The 19865-nt window shown below is 39.1% G+C and overlaps 1 protein-coding gene across 2 annotated transcripts in view; it reads left to right on the top strand.

Moving 5' to 3' along the window:
- The first annotated feature begins 107 nt into the window (after positions 1-107).
- The window catches only part of tpcn1 (two pore segment channel 1), a 112446-nt gene continuing 92688 nt past the window's right edge, over positions 108-19865 (top strand). For both annotated transcript variants that reach the window (XM_020511720.2, XM_020511719.2), the window contains exon 1: positions 108-249. In XM_020511720.2, coding sequence (XP_020367309.1) covers positions 147-249 — 103 coding nt within the window. In that variant the 5' untranslated portion in view covers positions 108-146. The remainder of the gene's footprint in view (positions 250-19865) is intronic.

The raw sequence follows: 19865 nt of genomic DNA, 5'->3' as shown, positions 1-19865 counted from the left end.
CCGCCAGACCGACCGTCGGTCTGGACCAATCACCGGCAAGATGTGGATCAGGGTCCCGCCCTCTGCTGTCCTTCCCTCCTCCCCCACAGCCCCACCCCCCTTCCTCCGCGGCGGCGACAGTTTGAGGTGTGGGGATATACAGCGCGATGGCGGTGACGCTGCCTGTCGACGATGATGTCCCTTTAATCTTGACAGACGACAGCACGGGGATCAGTGCCGACCCAGACAGAGAGGAAATCCCCAACGAAAGTAGGCAATATGATCGGTTTCACTTTTCTGTGTCAGAGCTTTCGGGGATGCAACTTTCTTGGCCCCCGGTGGCTGTTAGCTCCAAGATCTGCGTTTTTTATTTGTCCGTTTACTCAGATCAAGTTGTCGGAGACTCTGCTCCGTGTGGTGATCACCTCAAAGAGGCGAAAACTCACCGGAATCTGCTTTAGCGCCCCGGCAACCGACGGGCTTAGTTGTCAAACAGCAAATTAAAAACATCTTTCTGGTTGCACTTGACAGTTCAGGTAGCATCTGCGGTGGAATGGTTACCCTTTGAGCGCTATAAGCATTCGTCAGAGCTAATGTTGAAAGGAGATAAATACCTCAGCAAAGTTAACTATTCTTTGCCATTGAATTAGATTATTGAAAAGAAGGTCCATTTGGACCTTTTGGTCCATCTTGCTTGTGCTGGCTCTTTGAAAGCCTTGCAAAATCTGGCCCTTCAAGTCTGAAAGCCATAATTAAATCTGTTTCCACTGCCTTGCAATGCGTTCCAGATCATGACTTAGTTTTCCAGATTGTTACTTTCTTCAGTGCTGAATTAAATAATAAGAATGAGAAAACCGCAGTTCCTGTTACTTTGCAGCTGTTTCAGTATCCTTTGTGTTGTTTGGCTTTGTAATTTAACAGATTAGAAAGGACGGCTCTCCCTTCCTATTTAGTAATAAAATCAGATTACAACTCTGACTGTAACTTTGATCTTCCAATGCTTATTTGCCATCTCTATACTTTTACCTATATAAAACCAATTGCTATCAATCATTAGCTATCCTATCACTTAAAGGCCAATTGTATTTTTTCCAAAGAAGTCGTATTCCTTTCTTAGTGTATGCCTGGCAGAGCTTCATTGGAAGTATTCTTGGTGTTGCAATTTCTTCCTCATAGCTGTGAATCTAACTTTTCTGGTTTTAGTAACTTGAGTGTCCTTTCTATCGGTGCCATGGTCGTTTTAAAGCATTGTTAGAGTACAATGTTTTGTATAAATTTATGATTGTATTTTATAAATAGGAGAAAAGTATAACATTCTCAAATGCAGGTTGATAAAGAAATTGCAACAACAACTGTGTTTTTAAAAATTTTTTCATGAGATATGGACATTGCTAGCTAGGGCAGCATTTATTGCCTATCCCTCAATTCCCTTGCAAAGGTGCTGACTGCCTTCTTGATATGCTGTGTGATGCACTCCATGTGGTGTAGGTACACTCACAATGTGGGATTTTGACACAGTGACAGTGAAGAAATGTCAATACAGTTCCAAGTCAGAAATATCACACCTTTAATGCAATAAAACCTCTCAAGGCACTGCATAGGAGGAATTAAACATTTTATCCCTGAGGTTCAACGTGGAGAAGTTTACTCTCTGTTCATCTGTATCTTCACCATCTAAACATTAAATGTAAACTCTCAACTTTCATTTCCATCCAAATATGTACAGCTTTACAATTAGTTATATTAATTTACATGTGCTACCTATTTGCCCATTCCATGACTAAGTTTTTTTTGTCTTTCTGAACAACAGCATTTCACAATTTCATCTTATTCTTAATCTAAAGAATATCATCAGCCAGTTCACAGAAGGATAATAAGACAAACACTAACACTAAATCAACGGATGTGTGACTAAAATGCTTGGTCAAAGAGATACCTTAATTTTGAAGAGGAACTAATACATTTAGGAATTTAGTACCATAGTATTAGGCCTAGACACCAGAAGGTGCAGTTACCAATGTTGGGGCAAAGGGATTTCAGAATCCTGAAAGATATTGAGGTGAAGAGATGCAGACCTCTTTAGAGGTCTTTATAATTACAGGAAGCAAGAGAAATATGAAAAAAGTCATGGAAGGATTTAATCACAAGGCTAAGAATGTTCAATTTGAAACATTTGAGGTACCAGAAGCCAATATAAGTAAGAGAGCACAGAGATAATATGTGAATGGGGTTTGGAGCAAGCTGGAATATGGGCAGAATACTTGCAGTTCTTGCTACATTTGTTTGACATCTGCATATTTGGAAACCTTTCTTGTTGCCAAGTGTAAATAATTAATATGTACTGAGAACAAAAGTGGACCCAACACGCACTCCAGGCTACATTACTTCCAACCATTCTATCCAGGCAGCAGCCAATTACTCCACCTCATTATTTATTGTTTTTAATCCATCATTCTGTTTATATTGTTACATTTTTTAAACCATTTACCTGGCAGGTCTTGCACACAATGGTAGTGTCTCTATCTCTGTGCCACAATCTCCAGGTTCCAGACCACCTCCAGATTTGATGACCATGGAAGTTTTGTCATACATGGTCAAACAGGTATCAATCTGCAAACCCTTCTGATATGTTCTGGCATGGAGAAAAAGTGGGAGAGTTTCAGCAAAAATTGTGTGGTAGGTCCAGTGCAAATGTTTCCCCATGCTAAAAGAGTCCATGCTCAGGTTTTTGCCATGAGCAAGTATTAATCTTGTTATGAGTGACTACGCACAAACACACATGCTTTACATCTGAATCTTTCTAGCATTCTTTCTTAAAACCTCTGAAATTCCGTATTTATACATCTATGGCATTCCTTTTTTTCTATCCAGTCTGTAACCTCTTTGAAAAAACTCTATGAAATACATTTGTCAAAGATTATTTGCCTTCAATTTATTTTTAATGGTCAGTAGTTTTATTTCAAATTATAGATTCATCTGTTTTTGTTACGGATGATGTTGCCCTTATGCTTCTGCCCTGTAGTTGTCTTTTTCTTCTGTCTTAAACAACATTCTTTTCCACAGCAGAATTTGTCTTCTAAAGAGATTGGAAAAGTTGTAATTGTAGTCTCTAAATCCCACTTAGACCATTTCCAACAGTCTAGGGTGAATGCCATTTGATCCTGATGTCTTATCCATTTTGAGTCTTGGTTTTCCTTTCCATTCTTTGTGCCCCTGTGATGAATTTATCGTCAGTTCCATCATTTTGGTAAAGTAAAATTGATCCAATATATTTATTTAATGGCCCACAATTTTCCAGAGTGGAGCATCTAATGGCAGGCCCCCTTTGGTTAGACGTTTTCCCAGACTTTTAATTTTGAAAAATACTTAGTTATAAATTGCTATAAGTGTGAACTGACAGTGGAGTGACAAAGGCAATAGGGGCATTAATTGAACAATGGAACCAACAACAACAAAAACAGAATTTGCTAGCAAAGCTCAGCAGGTCTGGCAGCATTTGTGAAGAAAAAATCAAGAGTTGATGTTTCAGGTCCATTGACCCTTCCTCAGAACCAACAGTCTATTTCCATAAGCCATAAGATTTAAGGATTGAGAACGAAACAGCATTAAAGAAAGAAAGTAGTATTAATTAAAGTTACATTGGATATAGAAATAGAAATGAAGAGAGGAGATAGAAAGGAAGCAGAAAAGAAAAAACTTTTTAAAATCTTTAGCACTAATTTACCATCTGCAAAAGTGAGGCTCTACAGTTTAGTTTTCCCTGTCTTATTGCAGAGTTCAATGTAGGGTCATACATCTCATCCTTGAAAAAGTAGATGTTCTGTTACTTATTGACCGAATATCTTGCAGCAAATTTCTTTGGCAATTAATGTCAAATTCCACAAGTTTTCAGATTTTTGAGATTAGTCCTTCAGAAAACTGTGATATCTCTTATTGAATTCTTTGAAGAGGTGACCAAACACATGGATGAAGGTAGAGCAGTGGATGTGGTATACATGGATTTAAGTAAGGCGTTAGATAAGGTTCCCCATGGTAGGCTCATGCAGAAAGTAAGGAGGCATGGGATAGGGAGAAAAGTGGCAGATTGGATTCAGAATTGGCTGACTCTTAGAAGACAAAGGGTGGTCGTGGACGGAAAATATTCAACATGGTGCTCAGTTATGAGCGGTGTACCACAAGGATCTGTTCTGGGTCCTCTTCTATTTGTGATTTTTGTAAATGATTTGGATGTAGGAGTGGAAGGGTGGATTAGTAAGTTTGCAGACAATACGAAGGTGGGTCAAGTCATGGATAGTGCGGATGGCTGTTCTAGGTTACAAAGGGACATTGATAGGATGCAGAGCTGGGCTGAGAAGTGGCAGATGGAGTTTAACGCTGAAAAGTGTGAGGTGATTCATTTTGGAAGGACAAATTTGAAAGCAGAATACAGGGTTAATGGAAAGATTCTTGGCAGTGTGAAGGAGCAGAGGGATCTCGGGGTTCATGTCCACAGTCCCCTGAAAGCTGCCACCCAGGTGGATAGAGTTGTTAAGAAGGTGTATGGTGTGTTAGCTTTCACTAATAGAGGGATTGAGTTCAAGAGCCATGAAGTTATGTTCCAGCTATACAAAAGCCTGGTTCGGCCACATCTGGAGTATTGTGTCCAGTTCTGGTCGCCTTATTACAGGAAAGACGTGGAAGCGTTGGAAAAGGTGCGGAGGAGATTTACCAGGATGCTGCCTGGAATGGAGGGAAAGTCTTACGAGGAAAGGTTGAGAGAGCTAGGGCTTTTCTCTTTAGAACGACGAAGGGTGAGAGGTGACTTGATGGAGGTGTACAAAATGATCAGAGGTATAGATAGAGTGGACAGCCAGAGACTTTTTCCTAGGGTGGAGGTAGCTAATACGAGGGGGCATAGTTTTAAAGTGAGTGGAGGTAGATATAGGGGAGACGTCAGAGGTAGGTTCTTTACTCAGAGAGTGGTAGGGGCGTGGAATGCATTGCTGGAGAGGGTACTGGAGTCGGCCTCATTAGGGGCATTTAAATGGCTATTAAATAGGCATAAGGATGATAGTATAAGGTAGGGGTGGAGGTTAGATAGACCTTAGGTTTAGGGTAAAAGTTTGGCACAACGTCGTGGGCCGAAGGGCCTGTACTGTGCTGTACAGTTCTATGTTCTATGTTCTATCTCAAAATTCACAGAGTATCTCTTCATGGCTGCCAGTTGCTGGACAATTTACTCAATAATAACATTGTGTGCATTAAATATATTTTTAATTTGGCAACAAATTTCTGTGTCAATAAATCTACTATATCTAACTTCTCCACAACTGAACTCGTGGTTGCATCTATGAATAGGAGGCTATGGAGACAGGAATTGACACAGGAAAGAATAATTTTAAAATGCAAATCTTGTGCTTGGATGTTAAACTAAAGACAAATGATAAAATTGATTGGGTTAGGAAATTCATTTTCTTTAGATACATTTCTTTAGAACTGGATTGTATTAACATATTGTCCTTTCAGGCAACGTTGACATAAATATGAAGGGTGTTACATTTTGCAGAAAATGGAACGCAAATCACCACCAAATTTACAGAGGTTAAAGTAATGGTTAAATTAAAAAAATTGAAAATGCAGGTAGTTTGGTCATATCCTTGAAATTATTGTCATTTCTCAAATCTGCCCTTCTTTCCCAGAATTCCATATTTGACTCTTTTTTAATTAGGATACCTCCAGCACTTCAGACCTGAAACAGTATCAAAACCACATTAGAAACAGAGAACTGATCATAGCTGATCATCCAAGTCAGTACCCTGTTCGCCTTTCACCTCATATGTTCATGGGCTTCATCCCTAAGAACTATATCGAGCTCTTTCTTGAAAACATTCGATGTTTTGGTCTAACTGCTTTCTGTGGTGGATAATTCCCCAGGCTCACCAATCTCTGGGTGAAGAAATTTCTCATTATCTCAGTCCTAAATGACCTAGCTCATATCCTTAGACTACGACCCCTGGCCCTGGACTCTCCAGTCATTGGAAACATCTTCCATGTTTACTCTGTCTAGTCCCGTTAGAATTGTAATCGTTTCTGTGAAATTCCAACACACCCTCCCCATTCTTCTAAATGCCAGTGAATAAAGTCCTAAATAATTCACTCTGTCTTCATTCATCTGTGCTGTCATTCCCAGGAGTTCATTTGGTAAACCTTTGTTACACTCCCTCCTTAGCGGAAATGTCCTTCCTCAGAGAAAGAGATCCAATTTACACACCAAGGCTGTGTACAATTGTACTAGACATCCCTGTTCTTGTACTCAGACCCTTTCACAGTGAAGGCCAGCATAACATCTGCCTTCCTCACTGCCTGCTGTATGTACATGCTTACTTTCAGTTGCTGGTGTACAAAGACACCAGGTCTTGTTGAACCTCCCCCTTTCTCATCTATTGCCTTTAAAATAATCTGCCTCCCTGTTTTTTTTTGCTACAAAATCAATCAAATCAAATCAAAATCAGATGATGTGATCGAATCAATTTGATCTGGACCAAATGCTGGCAAAGGGACTCGGTCAGATCGGGATGTCTGGTTGGTGCGGATGAGTTGGACCAAAGGGTCTGTTTCTGTGCTGTATGATCCTATGACTCTATAAATCAAATCAATTATACTTCACAATATCACACACTACATTTTATGATTTCCTATGTGAATATAACTTATAGGAAATATCTCTCCAAATCCCTCTCAACATTTCTGCAGCCTTTGACGTGATTGGCTACACCCCATCCTCCTCCAGTGCCCTGCCACCAACTTCTACCTGGGTGAAGCTTCACTCACCTAAATCCCAATTCTTTTCTATCTAATTGAACTTATTGGTTGTGCATGACTGCATCCCCTTTTTCAATTATTTGAAAAATCTTTTGTTGTGCTTTCAATTGCACTGCAGCCCTTTGCATCTGATCTTTGGGCATCCAGTGCAGACGGGTGTGGGCAAGTCAGAGACCTCCCATGGGTCTGCCCCAAGACCTGGCCAAATTGGCTATTGACAGGTCCAGGCAGCGGGCTGTGGAGGGAGTCGTAACTGCTGGCTGTCTGCTCCTCCTCCGTGTCCCTAGGTGTATTTGGAGAGGGAGCTTGTGATATCCACCAATACTCTCAATGCCTTTATTGACACCGTAGGGGTAGACTTTATCTCCCCTTCCAACTCCATTTTGATTTAGCCGCTCCCTCCATCTCCATAACCTTTGATGGTTTGCATTGCCCTTAACGGGCTTTGCAGGAAAGTTATTCAGTTGGAAACACAGATGATTTACTGGTAGTGTTTAATAGATGAAAAAAAACAGCTGATTTGGTAATGGGAAAATAAAACATTCTGCTGTGTGTAAGATCACTTTTGGATATAGAGAATATAAAAAAAATTGCAGCCAGAGTTTCACCTGCAGTGGTTTCTCTACCTGCTCTCATGAGTTTCTTTATTGTCTCCTAAGGGCCTTTCTTTGGCCTTCTCCCATTCTTAATACATATCGCTTACTGCTTGATGGTCAGTTTTCACATATAGAGTGACAACATTCTTCTCAACCTCACCACCACCTCTCAACTGCTCCAGTTTCCAAATTATCAGACAACTTGTCTGACATGCAATACTGGATGTGCCTTCAGCTGCCAAGGAATTCCATTTTTAAACTTTTTAAGACCAGAAGAAACAGGAGCAGGAGTAGGCCGTTCAGTCTCTCAAACCTGCTTTGCTATTCACTAGGAACATGGCTGGTCTGACATTCCTCGTGGCCACTTTCCTGCCTATTCCCAATAGCCTGTGATTCCCCTCCTGATCAAGAATCTATCTAAAACAGCCATAAATATGCACAAGGACTCTGCCCCACATCTCTCGGCAGATTCCACCTCATGTCAATTTAAGCCCCTTTATTCTGAGACTGTGCCCTGTGGTGCTAAACTCTCCCATGAGGGCAAACATCCTGTCAACATTTTCGCTGACAAACCCCTTAAGAATCCAATGTACTTCAACGAGATTGCCTCTCATTCTTCTAAATTCTCTCGGATACTCCTTGAAACCTGCCTTTTTGACAAAACATTTTGGTCATCTACCATCAACTTGCCTTTTTTGGACTCAATGGCAAACTTAATGCCAGTGCTGGAAAGAAGAATTTTGGGAAATTTTATTACACTAAACGGGTGTCATAAATCTCAGTTGTTTTTGGATCTATATTATGTTTCTATAAAAACAAAACATAGCAACAAGAAGTCTGCACTGTTTAATTTTGTCTCAGTAGACCTAAAAGGAAATTGCAGATGTCCCTATATTTAGAATCTGCGACTAAGATCTTTTACGACATCCTCTCTAAAGACTTGATCCAACATGTGCAGTGAATCTGTTGTATTGCATTCCATCAGGGAAGATGTACAGTGTACAGTCAACTCTCTGTCATTGTTTGGTTCCAAGGTTGCTTGGGAGCAAACGCACCATCTTTGCCAATCTTTTCCAAAACCGACTAAGCTTGTTCTGCTGTTTATTCAGTTTGACACTTTTAGTAGTGCTTTATTGTATTTTCAGCACTAATCTGGTCAAGTTTGATGTAGTTATCATGATTTCTTGCATTTTTAAATTTACTAACATGGCTGTTAAACCTTTCATTGATTCTATTAAATGGAAATTTTGTTCAACACTGCATGTTGTTGTCCTGCTGCCAAGTTTTGCCAAAATGAAATTAGAACTGGCCATTTAGAGGCATAGGACATCTGCTCAGTGGCATTTCTCTTTCTTGTTCCACAATTTTCACCCTCTTTAGTTTGAAAAAGAGACAGTTATATCTATCCAAAATAACTGGAGTTTGAATTTTATTTCAAAACACATTATTGAGAATTAACTTATGAATGATATTGTTCAAGCTTAGCTAGATAAATAGATATATGACGTTTACTAATCTGTGACTTTTTGACCTTTAATAAATAACTCACTGCATTTATTTTTGTTCATAAAACTAGGTTTTGTGGCTAAGAATCTTCAGTTAACCAAAAAGTTTATTTCAATCTCTAATCATGCTATGAGGAATCCATTTTGTGCTTCTTGTGCAAAGTCTTTCTTATTCAACTGGAGAATCATCCTGCAGCAAACTTTTTATCATTCTCTCCTTGAAATTTGCATGCTAAATCATAGGCCTGGAGTACTTCGATACTGCAATTGCATAGCTTTCTGAAGAAATTATGCCACAGAAACAGGTCATTCTATTTAATCCAACCAGTCTATGTTGGAATAAAGGCTAATATTTCTTGTTTTTAAGTAGCTAGTGTCCTAAATTGTGACAGAGTTTCCACGTCTTTCAATTAATCTGGAGCTCCGGTTGTGCATTCCATTGCCTCATAGGCCTTTGTGTGGAATTGTTTTTTTTTGCTGTTGCTCATCATGCTGTTCAGATGGTTGCTGGATGTAGTTTTTAACATTAGCAGACTCTTTTGTTATTTTAAACATATTTATCCAATCAACCAATAATTTCCTCTGTGTCAGCAATTGTAGCCACAATTTTTCAGATTATTTCCCCCCATGTTTATATTGCTTCACATACTTTAAAATGTTCAAATTAGGAGCAGGGGTAGACCACTTGAGCCTGCACACCCATTTTGTAAGATTATGGTGGATTAGTCCACATTCCTGCAAATCCCACAATTAACTTTCATCCCTGGAATATCAAGAATCTACCTATCTCTCCTTTAAAAATATTCAAAGACACTATTTCCACTGTGATTTGAGGAGGCAAGTCCCAAATACTTATTAAAAAAATTCTTCTCAAATGAATAGGCAACGTTTTGTTTTGAAGTGGTGATCCCTAGTTCTCTATTATTCTACAAATAGAACATCCTTTCCACATCCACCTATTGAGCGCCCTCAAGATCTTGTACTTTTCCATAAAGTCGCCTCTTACTGTTCTAAATGCCAACAGATACAAGCCTAGCCTGTTGGAACTTTCCTTATAAGATAACCTACCCATTTTTGGTAGTAGTATAGTAAACCTCCTCTGAACTGTATCCAAACCACTTGCATCTTTCCTGAGATAAAGAAATAAATACCATACACAGTACTCCAGACGTACTCATGTGGGCAACATTCTAGGGAAGCTCCAGTGTACATTCAGTATTGCCTCAATATCCTTCCTGTAGCATATTGTGCAAAACTGCACATAATTGGTCCTATCTGTTGTTATATATATCCACCATTGATATCTGCTATTATATTCTAAAGCCTGCACCATAAACCAATATTTTTCTAGCATTTTCTTATTTATTTTCTCCACTTGATGTGCTTGTATAATATCTTGAAAACCAGAACACCCAAGTTTCCTCGGCTTATTTACATCATACAGTTTTAGTCCATTCAATTACTTTAAACAAAATGCCCACTACAAATGGATTGATACTCTCTATCTTTGACTTTCTCTTGTCTTTAACAGTAGCAGTTTATTTAGGTCATCAGAATTCTTTACCGTACCTCCTATTTTAGGAGTGCATGTTTTTGCTTCTGCAATAATCTTTGTTCCAATTCGCTCCTTTAGCATTTTCAATTTTTAACATCTATGACTGTCTTAGAAACATCTTTTGCTTTTCCTTTGTAGGTATATAAACTAACTTTTTTTTGTTTTCTATTTTGCTGGGATAATTTAATTTTATCATGTAATTATTTACAAGATATTGAATTCACTGTATCATTTGGGTACAAAATCTGTAACTTGAACATTATAATCTAAAGCTAGTCTCTCATAGATATTATCATAATTTTACCTGATGAAGCTCAAAAATATTTCCTGTATTAAACAACTAAACAGGATATAGTAAGTGTACTACAACTGATTTGAATATCATTTTTATAGCGTGGCTAACCAACATGTTTTTTTCTGTTTGAGCTCTGTGGTTAGCTTTACTAATGGAACGACTAATATCCTTCACATAAGTGAAATCTATTACCCATGCTGTGACAGCTGACAAACATTTATTTAATACTGGCCCTCTCAAACCCTGTATTGCTCAGAATGTTTGATATCTTATAAGGAAGGACACGCTGGTGTTGTAAATTATGTTGATTACAATGTTATTACCTAACAATACAATGGTGAGGTCAAAACAATTGCCAGTTAACTTCAATCTGCTGCAAGAAATTGTGGGAGAGGACAATAGTACAGTGTAAAATTAATACATATGTCTAACATACCGTTACATATTGTAAAAAGCAGCTTACTGACATTTATATATGTTTACTAATGCCATAATACGTTTCTTCCCAATCCGTTTTCCTGCTATATTTTCACTTCAGTCTTCCCCTCATTCTCTTTTTATCCTGTCCCTATATCATTCGGTAATCTGCCAAAATATCTGCACTCAGGCCCAAAATTTTCTGTCCTGAGTTAGGTAGCTGAAGTTGGGAAATTTTCCAGAATGGCGCAATCTTCATTCTAGGAAGACAAATGCAGGATAGAGTTAAATCTGCCATTCCAGTAAACAGGTGCAAAGTGGTCACAGAGGCTGCCAACTGCCAAGATGGGCTATTCAAAAGGCCCACATTAGTTTCTGGTACTTTTGTCCCAGTTGTTTTGTTAGCTTTTATGCCTCTAGCCCTAAACTCTTAGACCTTATCACCGTCCACCCACTCCCACGTCACCTTCATGATCCTATTCCAACTTAATGCGAACTCATGCTAACCAGCCCTATATTTACCATGGGTAGATGAAATAAAACAAAATAAAGATCAAAATATCAGTTGCAGCCTTCACTATATTTATAAAAAGATTCACATTCATTTATAAAAGTATTCATATTCACAAAAACCTATTAAAATTTTTAAGTCTCCTCAAGTGCTAATCTCTTATAGAAGCAAATAATCTTATATTGATAGCCTTACATAAAGTCGGTGAGTCCGTTAGTAACCTCTGTGAGCTGTTCATCCAGCTGTGAATTTAGGGTACCTTGTGTAAATTAAAATTTTAATACCCAGCCTCCACTGTTTTCTGTGGAAGAGAATTCCCCAGATTATCTATCTTTTGAGGGAGGAAAAGGTCTCCTCATCTCCTCATCTTAAAAAAGAGACCACTTCAGCTGTATCCCATCATTCCAATCTTCCCTATATCAGCAAACATCCTCCCAGAATAACCTCTATCACGTCTCCTCAGGATCTTGTATGTTTTTCAAGATAATTTCTCATTCTTTTTTGTATTTTTAATTGTGGAGTGAAATGAGAAAAGAATTGTTTGAAAAATTAAGGATGGGTAGAGGATTACTGCATGTTTGAAAGCAAGTAACCTGCCATTCATTGCAAGCATAATTTATACAGTTTCTTGTGAACCAGTAATTGAAGTGTAGCTTGTAAATGAGATGGAGCCAATGGGTTATACACATGTGGAGCTTAGGTTGGCAACAAGAAGCTGATTGGTCCATGGACTAGTGACCAGATATCAATAACAAAGACCTTCTCCCTACCAACAACAATGTGGTTCGTTTTCAGGCGCTGAACAGCTCAGGGCTGTGATCAACATACAGAGAAACCTTCAAACCACCAGCAGCTTATGGGCTCTCTGTTCTCTGCAGTAAGCCATTTTAGCCCTGAAGAAAAGCAGATTCTCTTTCCTTTAGCAGTTGCTTTAATTGATAATTGATAACAGACGTTTTCTCAGTGAACCAACAACTTGTGCCTCTCACAAACCAGCAGAAGCATCCAGGGAGGAGATGGCTGAGAAGCAGCGTTCTGAGCTGTGCACGAATCATAAATATCATCTTAGCTACCCTGTAAACAATGATCATTGAACTGCTTTCCCAGTGTTCCCTCTGTTAATAACACTCATTTTTCCCTGAGTGTATGTGTAAAGGGGAGTTTACCTGTAGCTAGAGAATAATTAATTGTAATAAACACAGGCTCAGTCTGATCTGTACTTTCTGTCAACCTGGGCCCAGAAAACAGGTAAGTTGGGGAATCTGTGTAATTTTTAAAAAAATCTTTATCATTTATGACAACTTTAAGAATAGTGTGGCTTGATTTCCAGCGTGCTATCCCAGTGAGCCTTGATACCCTCACCCAAACCCTAGCAGAGAAAATGAATTTGTCGTAAGGGTGGGACTTCCCATGTCCAGATCCACCTGCCATTATTAAATGTCAGTGAAAAGTCTTTTTAATCTGAGCTCAGTAATTATTTCCTAACAGTTGTGTTTTTTTTTTCCCATAAATGTGTTAGTTACAGCTGAAGAGCTCTGGGTTATTTTAGTGTTTTTCTAGTTGGTTGCTGGATTTAAGTCTTCTCCATGATGAGCTGACCATATCCAAACATGGATCAAAACAGATGGATCCCCCAATTCCATATGCAATAAGCTTTTCAAGTCAGTTTAACATAGAGCTTACCTGGCACCTGTTGGAAAAACTCTTGACCCTCCTAAAGTTGTTATTTGCCATTCTATTCATTTAGTTCTTGACAACGTTATGTACCCCTGCCCCACATTTTCCCTTCCACCCTACCTTCTCTCCTTCCTCATTAATGCTACATTAAGATCCTGCTTAACATTGATTCATTAACATTGCTTCATTTTACCTGTTATGAAAGTAATGTCAATATTTTTGTTTACTGGTGCCAGTTTCACTTTAATATTGCTTGGTACAGATTTCCTATTCTGTGGCTTGATTACACACATGACCTTTTTAATGCCACTTTCACCATTGCTGCCAATACTTCATCCCAGCCTTGTTTCCTGGTTTTACTTCCCTCTTGTCATTGTCTCCCCCTCCTTCTCCATTTGCCCTCCTACTCACCTAAGTCTCTTTGTGTTCCCGCCCTTGAAGCTTCGCCTCCTGCCCTCTGTTATTTTATTCCTTAGGGTCATTTCTTCCCCTACTCCTGCGCTCCTCTCCTGAACCTGCACTGAACTCATGGGTTCCTAATGGCAGGAGTTTATCAGTGCAAAGTCGCCCTAGGGCACTAGCTGCTGCCTGCACTGTCCAATATCTGCCACTAGATGGGGGCTGCTCAATCTAATAGTACCACTGGTGAGTGTATTTTTACAAATAGTGTATTTATATTATAATTATTGAAGTATTTTGCTTTGCAAGTTATTTCAGCAAGGAGTGCACAATGTTGCCCATGCAAAGTACAATATTTCAACTTTAGCTGCTTTATCTGGGGAGAAAAGTCCAAAGAAACCTAACTCTAGTTTGAATATTGGTTCTTATGAGAACCTCTGATTTGCTTGAAGTTCTTCCACTTATAGTCATAATTTTTAGGAGTGTAACTACTACTTCAAGTGATAAATGACTATTTTTTAATTGTGTTTAATTATATGCAGGGATGGGTGAAATAACTCCACAGAGGCTAGTACTCCATCACCAAGTCACCCTTCATTTACACGATGAGAGTTCTTGACACTGATCCAGCTCCCACAGAGCCAGCTTTCAGAGTGAATAGGGTGTCTGATATTCCTGTTCTTATCCGTAGCCAGGACTCCCTGATTGAACCAGATTAACAACCACAGTCAGCGAACTCATATTCTGTAAGGTCCACCTGGCTGACCTTGTTACAATCACTACCCCTCTGAGTCCGAGGACATAGGCTAGTTCTGTTTTTTTTGTAGCTCCTCCTGGGTTGTTTTAGAATCAGGTCAGATTCCTCCAGCTCGGTCTCTGATATGGATGGCATGTAACACACAGCAGCTTGCCTCTTGCACCTGGAGTGTCTCGGAAGAAATTCATTCTCCACTTCAGGCAACAACGGCGTTGAGGTGGCGACATCTGCCATGTCCAGCACAGATTCTGAGGTATCTTCAATATTTGTTGGAGAGGGAGAATCCATGGGTTCTGGAACATCAGAAAGACTGTTGAGGAGCTGGGCATGTTTTGCTCTCACACCGTTTGCGAGTTTGCAGCTCTCATATGGTCCACATCCTTGTTCAAGACCAATGTGCCTACCCAAACTTCTTTACGTCACTAGACCTGACCTTGTGTCAACAATGTCTCTTAGCCGTGCAGGGCTATTCCCATGGCTCCAACACCAAATGTGGACTCTTGTGTCCAGCATTAGCACTCCCAATGCATTTCATCCTCCCCCATAGGTCCAGAAAGACCACATTTGAGCTGGTGCTGTGTCTCCTTCCCATTAGCAACTCTTCTGGAGCTATCCTTGTATTTGAATGAGGGGATCATCCATAATCAAACAGGTACCAGGACAGTTTGGTATCTAGTGAAGCTATAAGTTGTTTCTTTAAGCGTGCCTTCAAAGTTTGGACTGCTCTTTCTGCTAGACAATTGGATGATGGATGCTTTTAAATGTTGAATACGATTCGACTTTAGAAAATACTCAAATTCCCTGCTGGTAAACGATGGCCTGTTATCTGTGACCAACACTTCTCGGAGTCCATGTATTGCAAAAGACACACGCAATTTTCTTATCATCATCCCTGTGTTTGACGAATGAACTCCATGCACATCAAACCACTTTGAGTGGGCATCCACAATGACTAAGAACACTGAGTCCATGAAAGGGCCTGCGTAATTGACGTTGAACCAAGTCCAGGGTTTACCCTGGCCATTCTCATGAATGTGCTGCAGCTGCTGGTGGTAATTTGTGTCCTTGTTGTCACTTTGGGCACTGTCCTATCAATGTGGCTAGGTCTGCATCCAATCCTGTCCACCAGACATAACTTCTCACTAACATCTACATTTTGGAAACCCCTGAACAACCCTGGTGGAGTTCAGACAGTATCTGGCAGTGACCTTTGCTTGGGACAATCATTCCTGTTTCCCATTATTATATGTTGTCCTCTACAGTGATCTGGTCTCTCTGGGTCCAAAAAGGATTCAGTTATTGTTGTGACAGCACTTTGGTTTCGCCAATCACCACCAACAGTTTCAGTTTTTCTAGGACCGGATCTTTCTGCGTCTGAAGTCTGATATTGTCAGCTGTGATTGGAAGCACCTCCTGAACAGTTAAAAACATTACAGACTCTTCCAGTGGCGGTACCACCAGTGGTGAATCTGCCAGCCGGAGGCAGCTCAATGCATCTGCATTTGCTACTTGGCCTCCCATATGGTGTTCCAACCATAATTAAACGCGCTTTTTATTAAAACCCACTGCTGAATTTGGCCTGAAGCTATGGACGGCACTGCTTTGTTGACCAGCCTTGTCAACTCCGTACCTGAAATTGGTCACTTGAGGTGCCTGGAACACAACATTTTTCCCTTCTAAGGAATACACCCACTTGGGAGAAACATTTAAGGACAATGACCATGTTCTCTAAGTGGTCCTTATTGGTCTTCCCTATTATTAACACGTCATCTAGATAAAATGTTCTCCATCAGCTACTGAAAAATTGCACAGGCTGACGATACCCCAAATGACAGTCTCATATATTGGCACAAATCCTTATGGGTATTAATTGTAGCATACTTCTGGGAATCCTCATCTAACCTCAATTGAAAGTATGCATGGCTCATGTCCAGCTTCGTGAAGGACAGTCCCACTGCCAGTTTTGTGTGTAAATCCTATACGCGAGGGATTGGGCATTCATCCAGCTGTAAAAATCAGTTTACCGTTTGTTTAAAATCCCCACAAAGGCAAACTGACCTGTCGGGCTTCACAATCGGTACGAATGGTGCTGCCCATTTCGCAAACTGGACTGGTTTGATGATTCCTTCACTTTCCAGCCTTCTGATTTCTCCACTGCTTTTGCCCACAGGGTAAATGGACTTGGGCAGGCCTTGCAGAATGGTGGAATTGCTTACTGGTCAACATGCATGGTGGAACAAAAACAAATTTGCTGGAAAAGCTCAGCAGGTCTGGCAGCATCTGTGAAGGAAAAAACAGAGTTAATGTTTCAGGTTCAGTGACGCTTGAAGAACCTTCCTGAAAAACTTCTGGGTATTTAATTAGGACTTCACTCAGGCAGCTATTGTCTAATCAAAGATTTTTGAGCCAATCGAGGTGAATCTTTCTCAACCAATTTCACCCCATCAAGCTTGGGCTCGAGCCTTTTACTACAATCAGAGGTAACTAAACCAGATGCTTCTCATAAGAGATAGTAGGAACTGCAGATGCTGGAGAATCCGAGACAACAAGGTGCAGGGCTGGATGAACACAGCAGGCCAAGCAGCATCTGCTTCTCATAAGAGCTGGATCCAAAATTGAACTTAATCTATTAAGGTTCCCCAACATAGGTTCTCAATCTATCCAAGATCTTGCGCAAAGTTAAGGGTTAGAGCCCAAACAAATAAAGACTAGTTCTGTGATCACGGAAACAGGCGCTGGTATCGACCTCCATTAGAACTGGGTGACCATTTAACGAGGTGTTTATTTTGATTGGTTCTGATTTGGATGTTTGGATGTCTCGACTATTCACAATTATGTTTTAGTTTAAATTTTTATTTTTCTACACAATGACACACTAAGTATTGCAACATTAAACAGCAATTTAAATACTTATTGTCTTAAATTTAAAAATTTAATTTCAAACCACAGCACATATTGGAAGCTAAATGCAACAACTCCTTCTCTATCGGCATTAAATCCCCATCCTAATTAAATTCCAATTTTTAGGCTCTGTTTTACATACAGCCTGTTTTGCAACCATTCTGCATCAGCAAATACTGTTTACTCAGCAAATGCTGTTTACTATTATGAACCTATCTGAGACATGTCCAAGCTTCTGACTCTTGATAATTAGCACCTATTCAGGTAAACACTGACAGCTCGTTAACAGTTAAATGCCAATAATGGGAAGTTTCTGTTAGCCAACTTGCAAGTTTTGTTTCACAATTTTTGACATTCCAATTTCAATCCAATCTAAAAGTTAGTTTTATGTTTGAGGGATGATAATTAGTATCTTCCAGTGAATTCCCATTTTCACCAAATTCCAGTTTCTACATTCTGTTTATACTACACTCCTTTCAGAACCTTAGAGAAGCAGATTGAATTGATGGCCATGGAATTGATCATGAGTGCCATTTACATTTGATAAACTGGAAAAATTTTCAACGTAAAATGTGTCTTAAACTGGATGGTTAAATGAAAGTATTTGGCCCAAAAGATAATGTTTTAAATTTGCACGTGCACGGTGGTCATAACTGACCATAATTTCGTCAGTATGGATAATGACAGCTACTATCCAAACACACTGGCAACTATGTATAATCCTTGAATAAAATAATTACAGATTTCAGTCATTACTCTTAAATAAGTGTCTGCTTCTCTCCCCATTTCTTCACAGTTCAAATTAAATCTGTTTAAGTCTTTGAAGTACAGAGTGTTAAATAGCAAATGTTATATTTGTTATGGCACATATTCAATTTTGAGTAACATGCAAATTGCAGAATAAGTCATGAATTCTAACAGATTCAGTCATTATTAAGGCAAGTTAGTTGCTCTAAAATTGGAGTGTGTACGTGAAAGCAGGTAATTACCTGTTATTATTTTATCAAGTATCTGTAAACAGGCTTTACTTGCTATACTTGATGGTAAACTTGAGGTGGATTGTAAATTACAAATTCAAAAAGTATTCCCAACTGTGTATAAATCTACTTTTGCCTCATTAAAAAAGTATCTGCTAATGACATGGAAATGTTTTCTTGATTTATTAAAATAGTAATTCCTCCAAAGCATGTAGTTCACCCAAGTTTTATTTACTTTCATGTGACTTGTGTTGTTCTTGTCAAGAATTTCAATGTCAGTTATGGCATAAGTTGATGCAGAAAAGCTTCCTGTACTTAAATCCAACCTTGGAAAGCACATTTTGTTTCCAAGTTGACAACCAAACTGTGCCTCCCTAACGGAAATTGAAAATTGATTTCAGCTTTAACCCTTCCGTTCTAGGAACTGGATGACGTCTAATCAGATTTATTTTGCACATGAACATTACTGCTAATAGAGATGGCTTTTGTTCTATAAGTACAGGCTGTCTTTGAACAGGTTCCTATGCTGTAGAACCATTACATCACTTCGAGAATATACTGTTTTTTCTGTTACTGGTTTATAGTGTAATGTACGAAGAGCAAATGGGCAGAACTTTTCTATACAAAATTTAAAGTAGTGAAATACATTGTCTAATTAGTGAATTCTGACAGAAGCATCATGTTGAAACAGTATAGTTTCTCTGGTCAAATGCTTTGTTGCATTTGGTTTCGGCTATCAAGGTGAACAGGAAATTTAAAAGCCCCTAGATAAATTTGGAAATGGGCTGTGAGGCTTTTTATCAGAACGTTGAATTATGAAGATAAGTTAAAGTCAAGATGAGTGAGCCTTGCAAGTGAATGAGGAGGTAACTTTTCAGAATTTTTTTTTAATCATGTGAAACAGAAAAGGAAAATCTGGAGCAAAGTTTTAAGACAGACCTAAACGTGGAGGACAAGGATTAGGCATAATTACACAGTGTATCATAATTATAGTTAAAGAAAAGTTCTGGACTGATGAAGAATTTTTGCATGCCAGAAGTAATAATAGAGTGAACAATTTCTGTTAAATGTGAAGATTTATGTTTAACAGAAGCTTCAGTGAAGAGTTATTAAAGGCCTGCAACTTTTTATATGACAGTTTTTTTTGGATAGCTATTACTCATAAAGTATACTGGCTTGGGGGTTGTAAATTGAAGGAAAGTTGGTGTTTATGACATGAGTTGGCAATATTAAAATGAGACAAGAAATGGCACAAGTGGGATAATGCTTTCAGAATTTTTACATGCCTGGAAGGCTTTAGCTTCATATCAAGTCAGGGAAATCTTCAATAATGTATCTGTGATAACAAGGTGTAGAGCTGGATGAACACAACTCAGAGGAGCAGGAAAGCTGATGTTTCGGTTTCCCCACCTGCACTGTTCATAACCAAAGTTTCTCATCCCTGGATGTAGGTGAAGTACTGATGTAATGCAGTTCTTAGGGGAATATGGCAATT

The sequence above is a fragment of the Rhincodon typus genome, chromosome 24 (genome assembly GCF_021869965.1).
Source record: "Rhincodon typus isolate 14 chromosome 24, sRhiTyp1.1, whole genome shotgun sequence".
Taxonomy (NCBI): domain Eukaryota; kingdom Metazoa; phylum Chordata; class Chondrichthyes; order Orectolobiformes; family Rhincodontidae; genus Rhincodon; species Rhincodon typus.
This window is presented reverse-complemented; position numbering and strand designations above follow the sequence as displayed.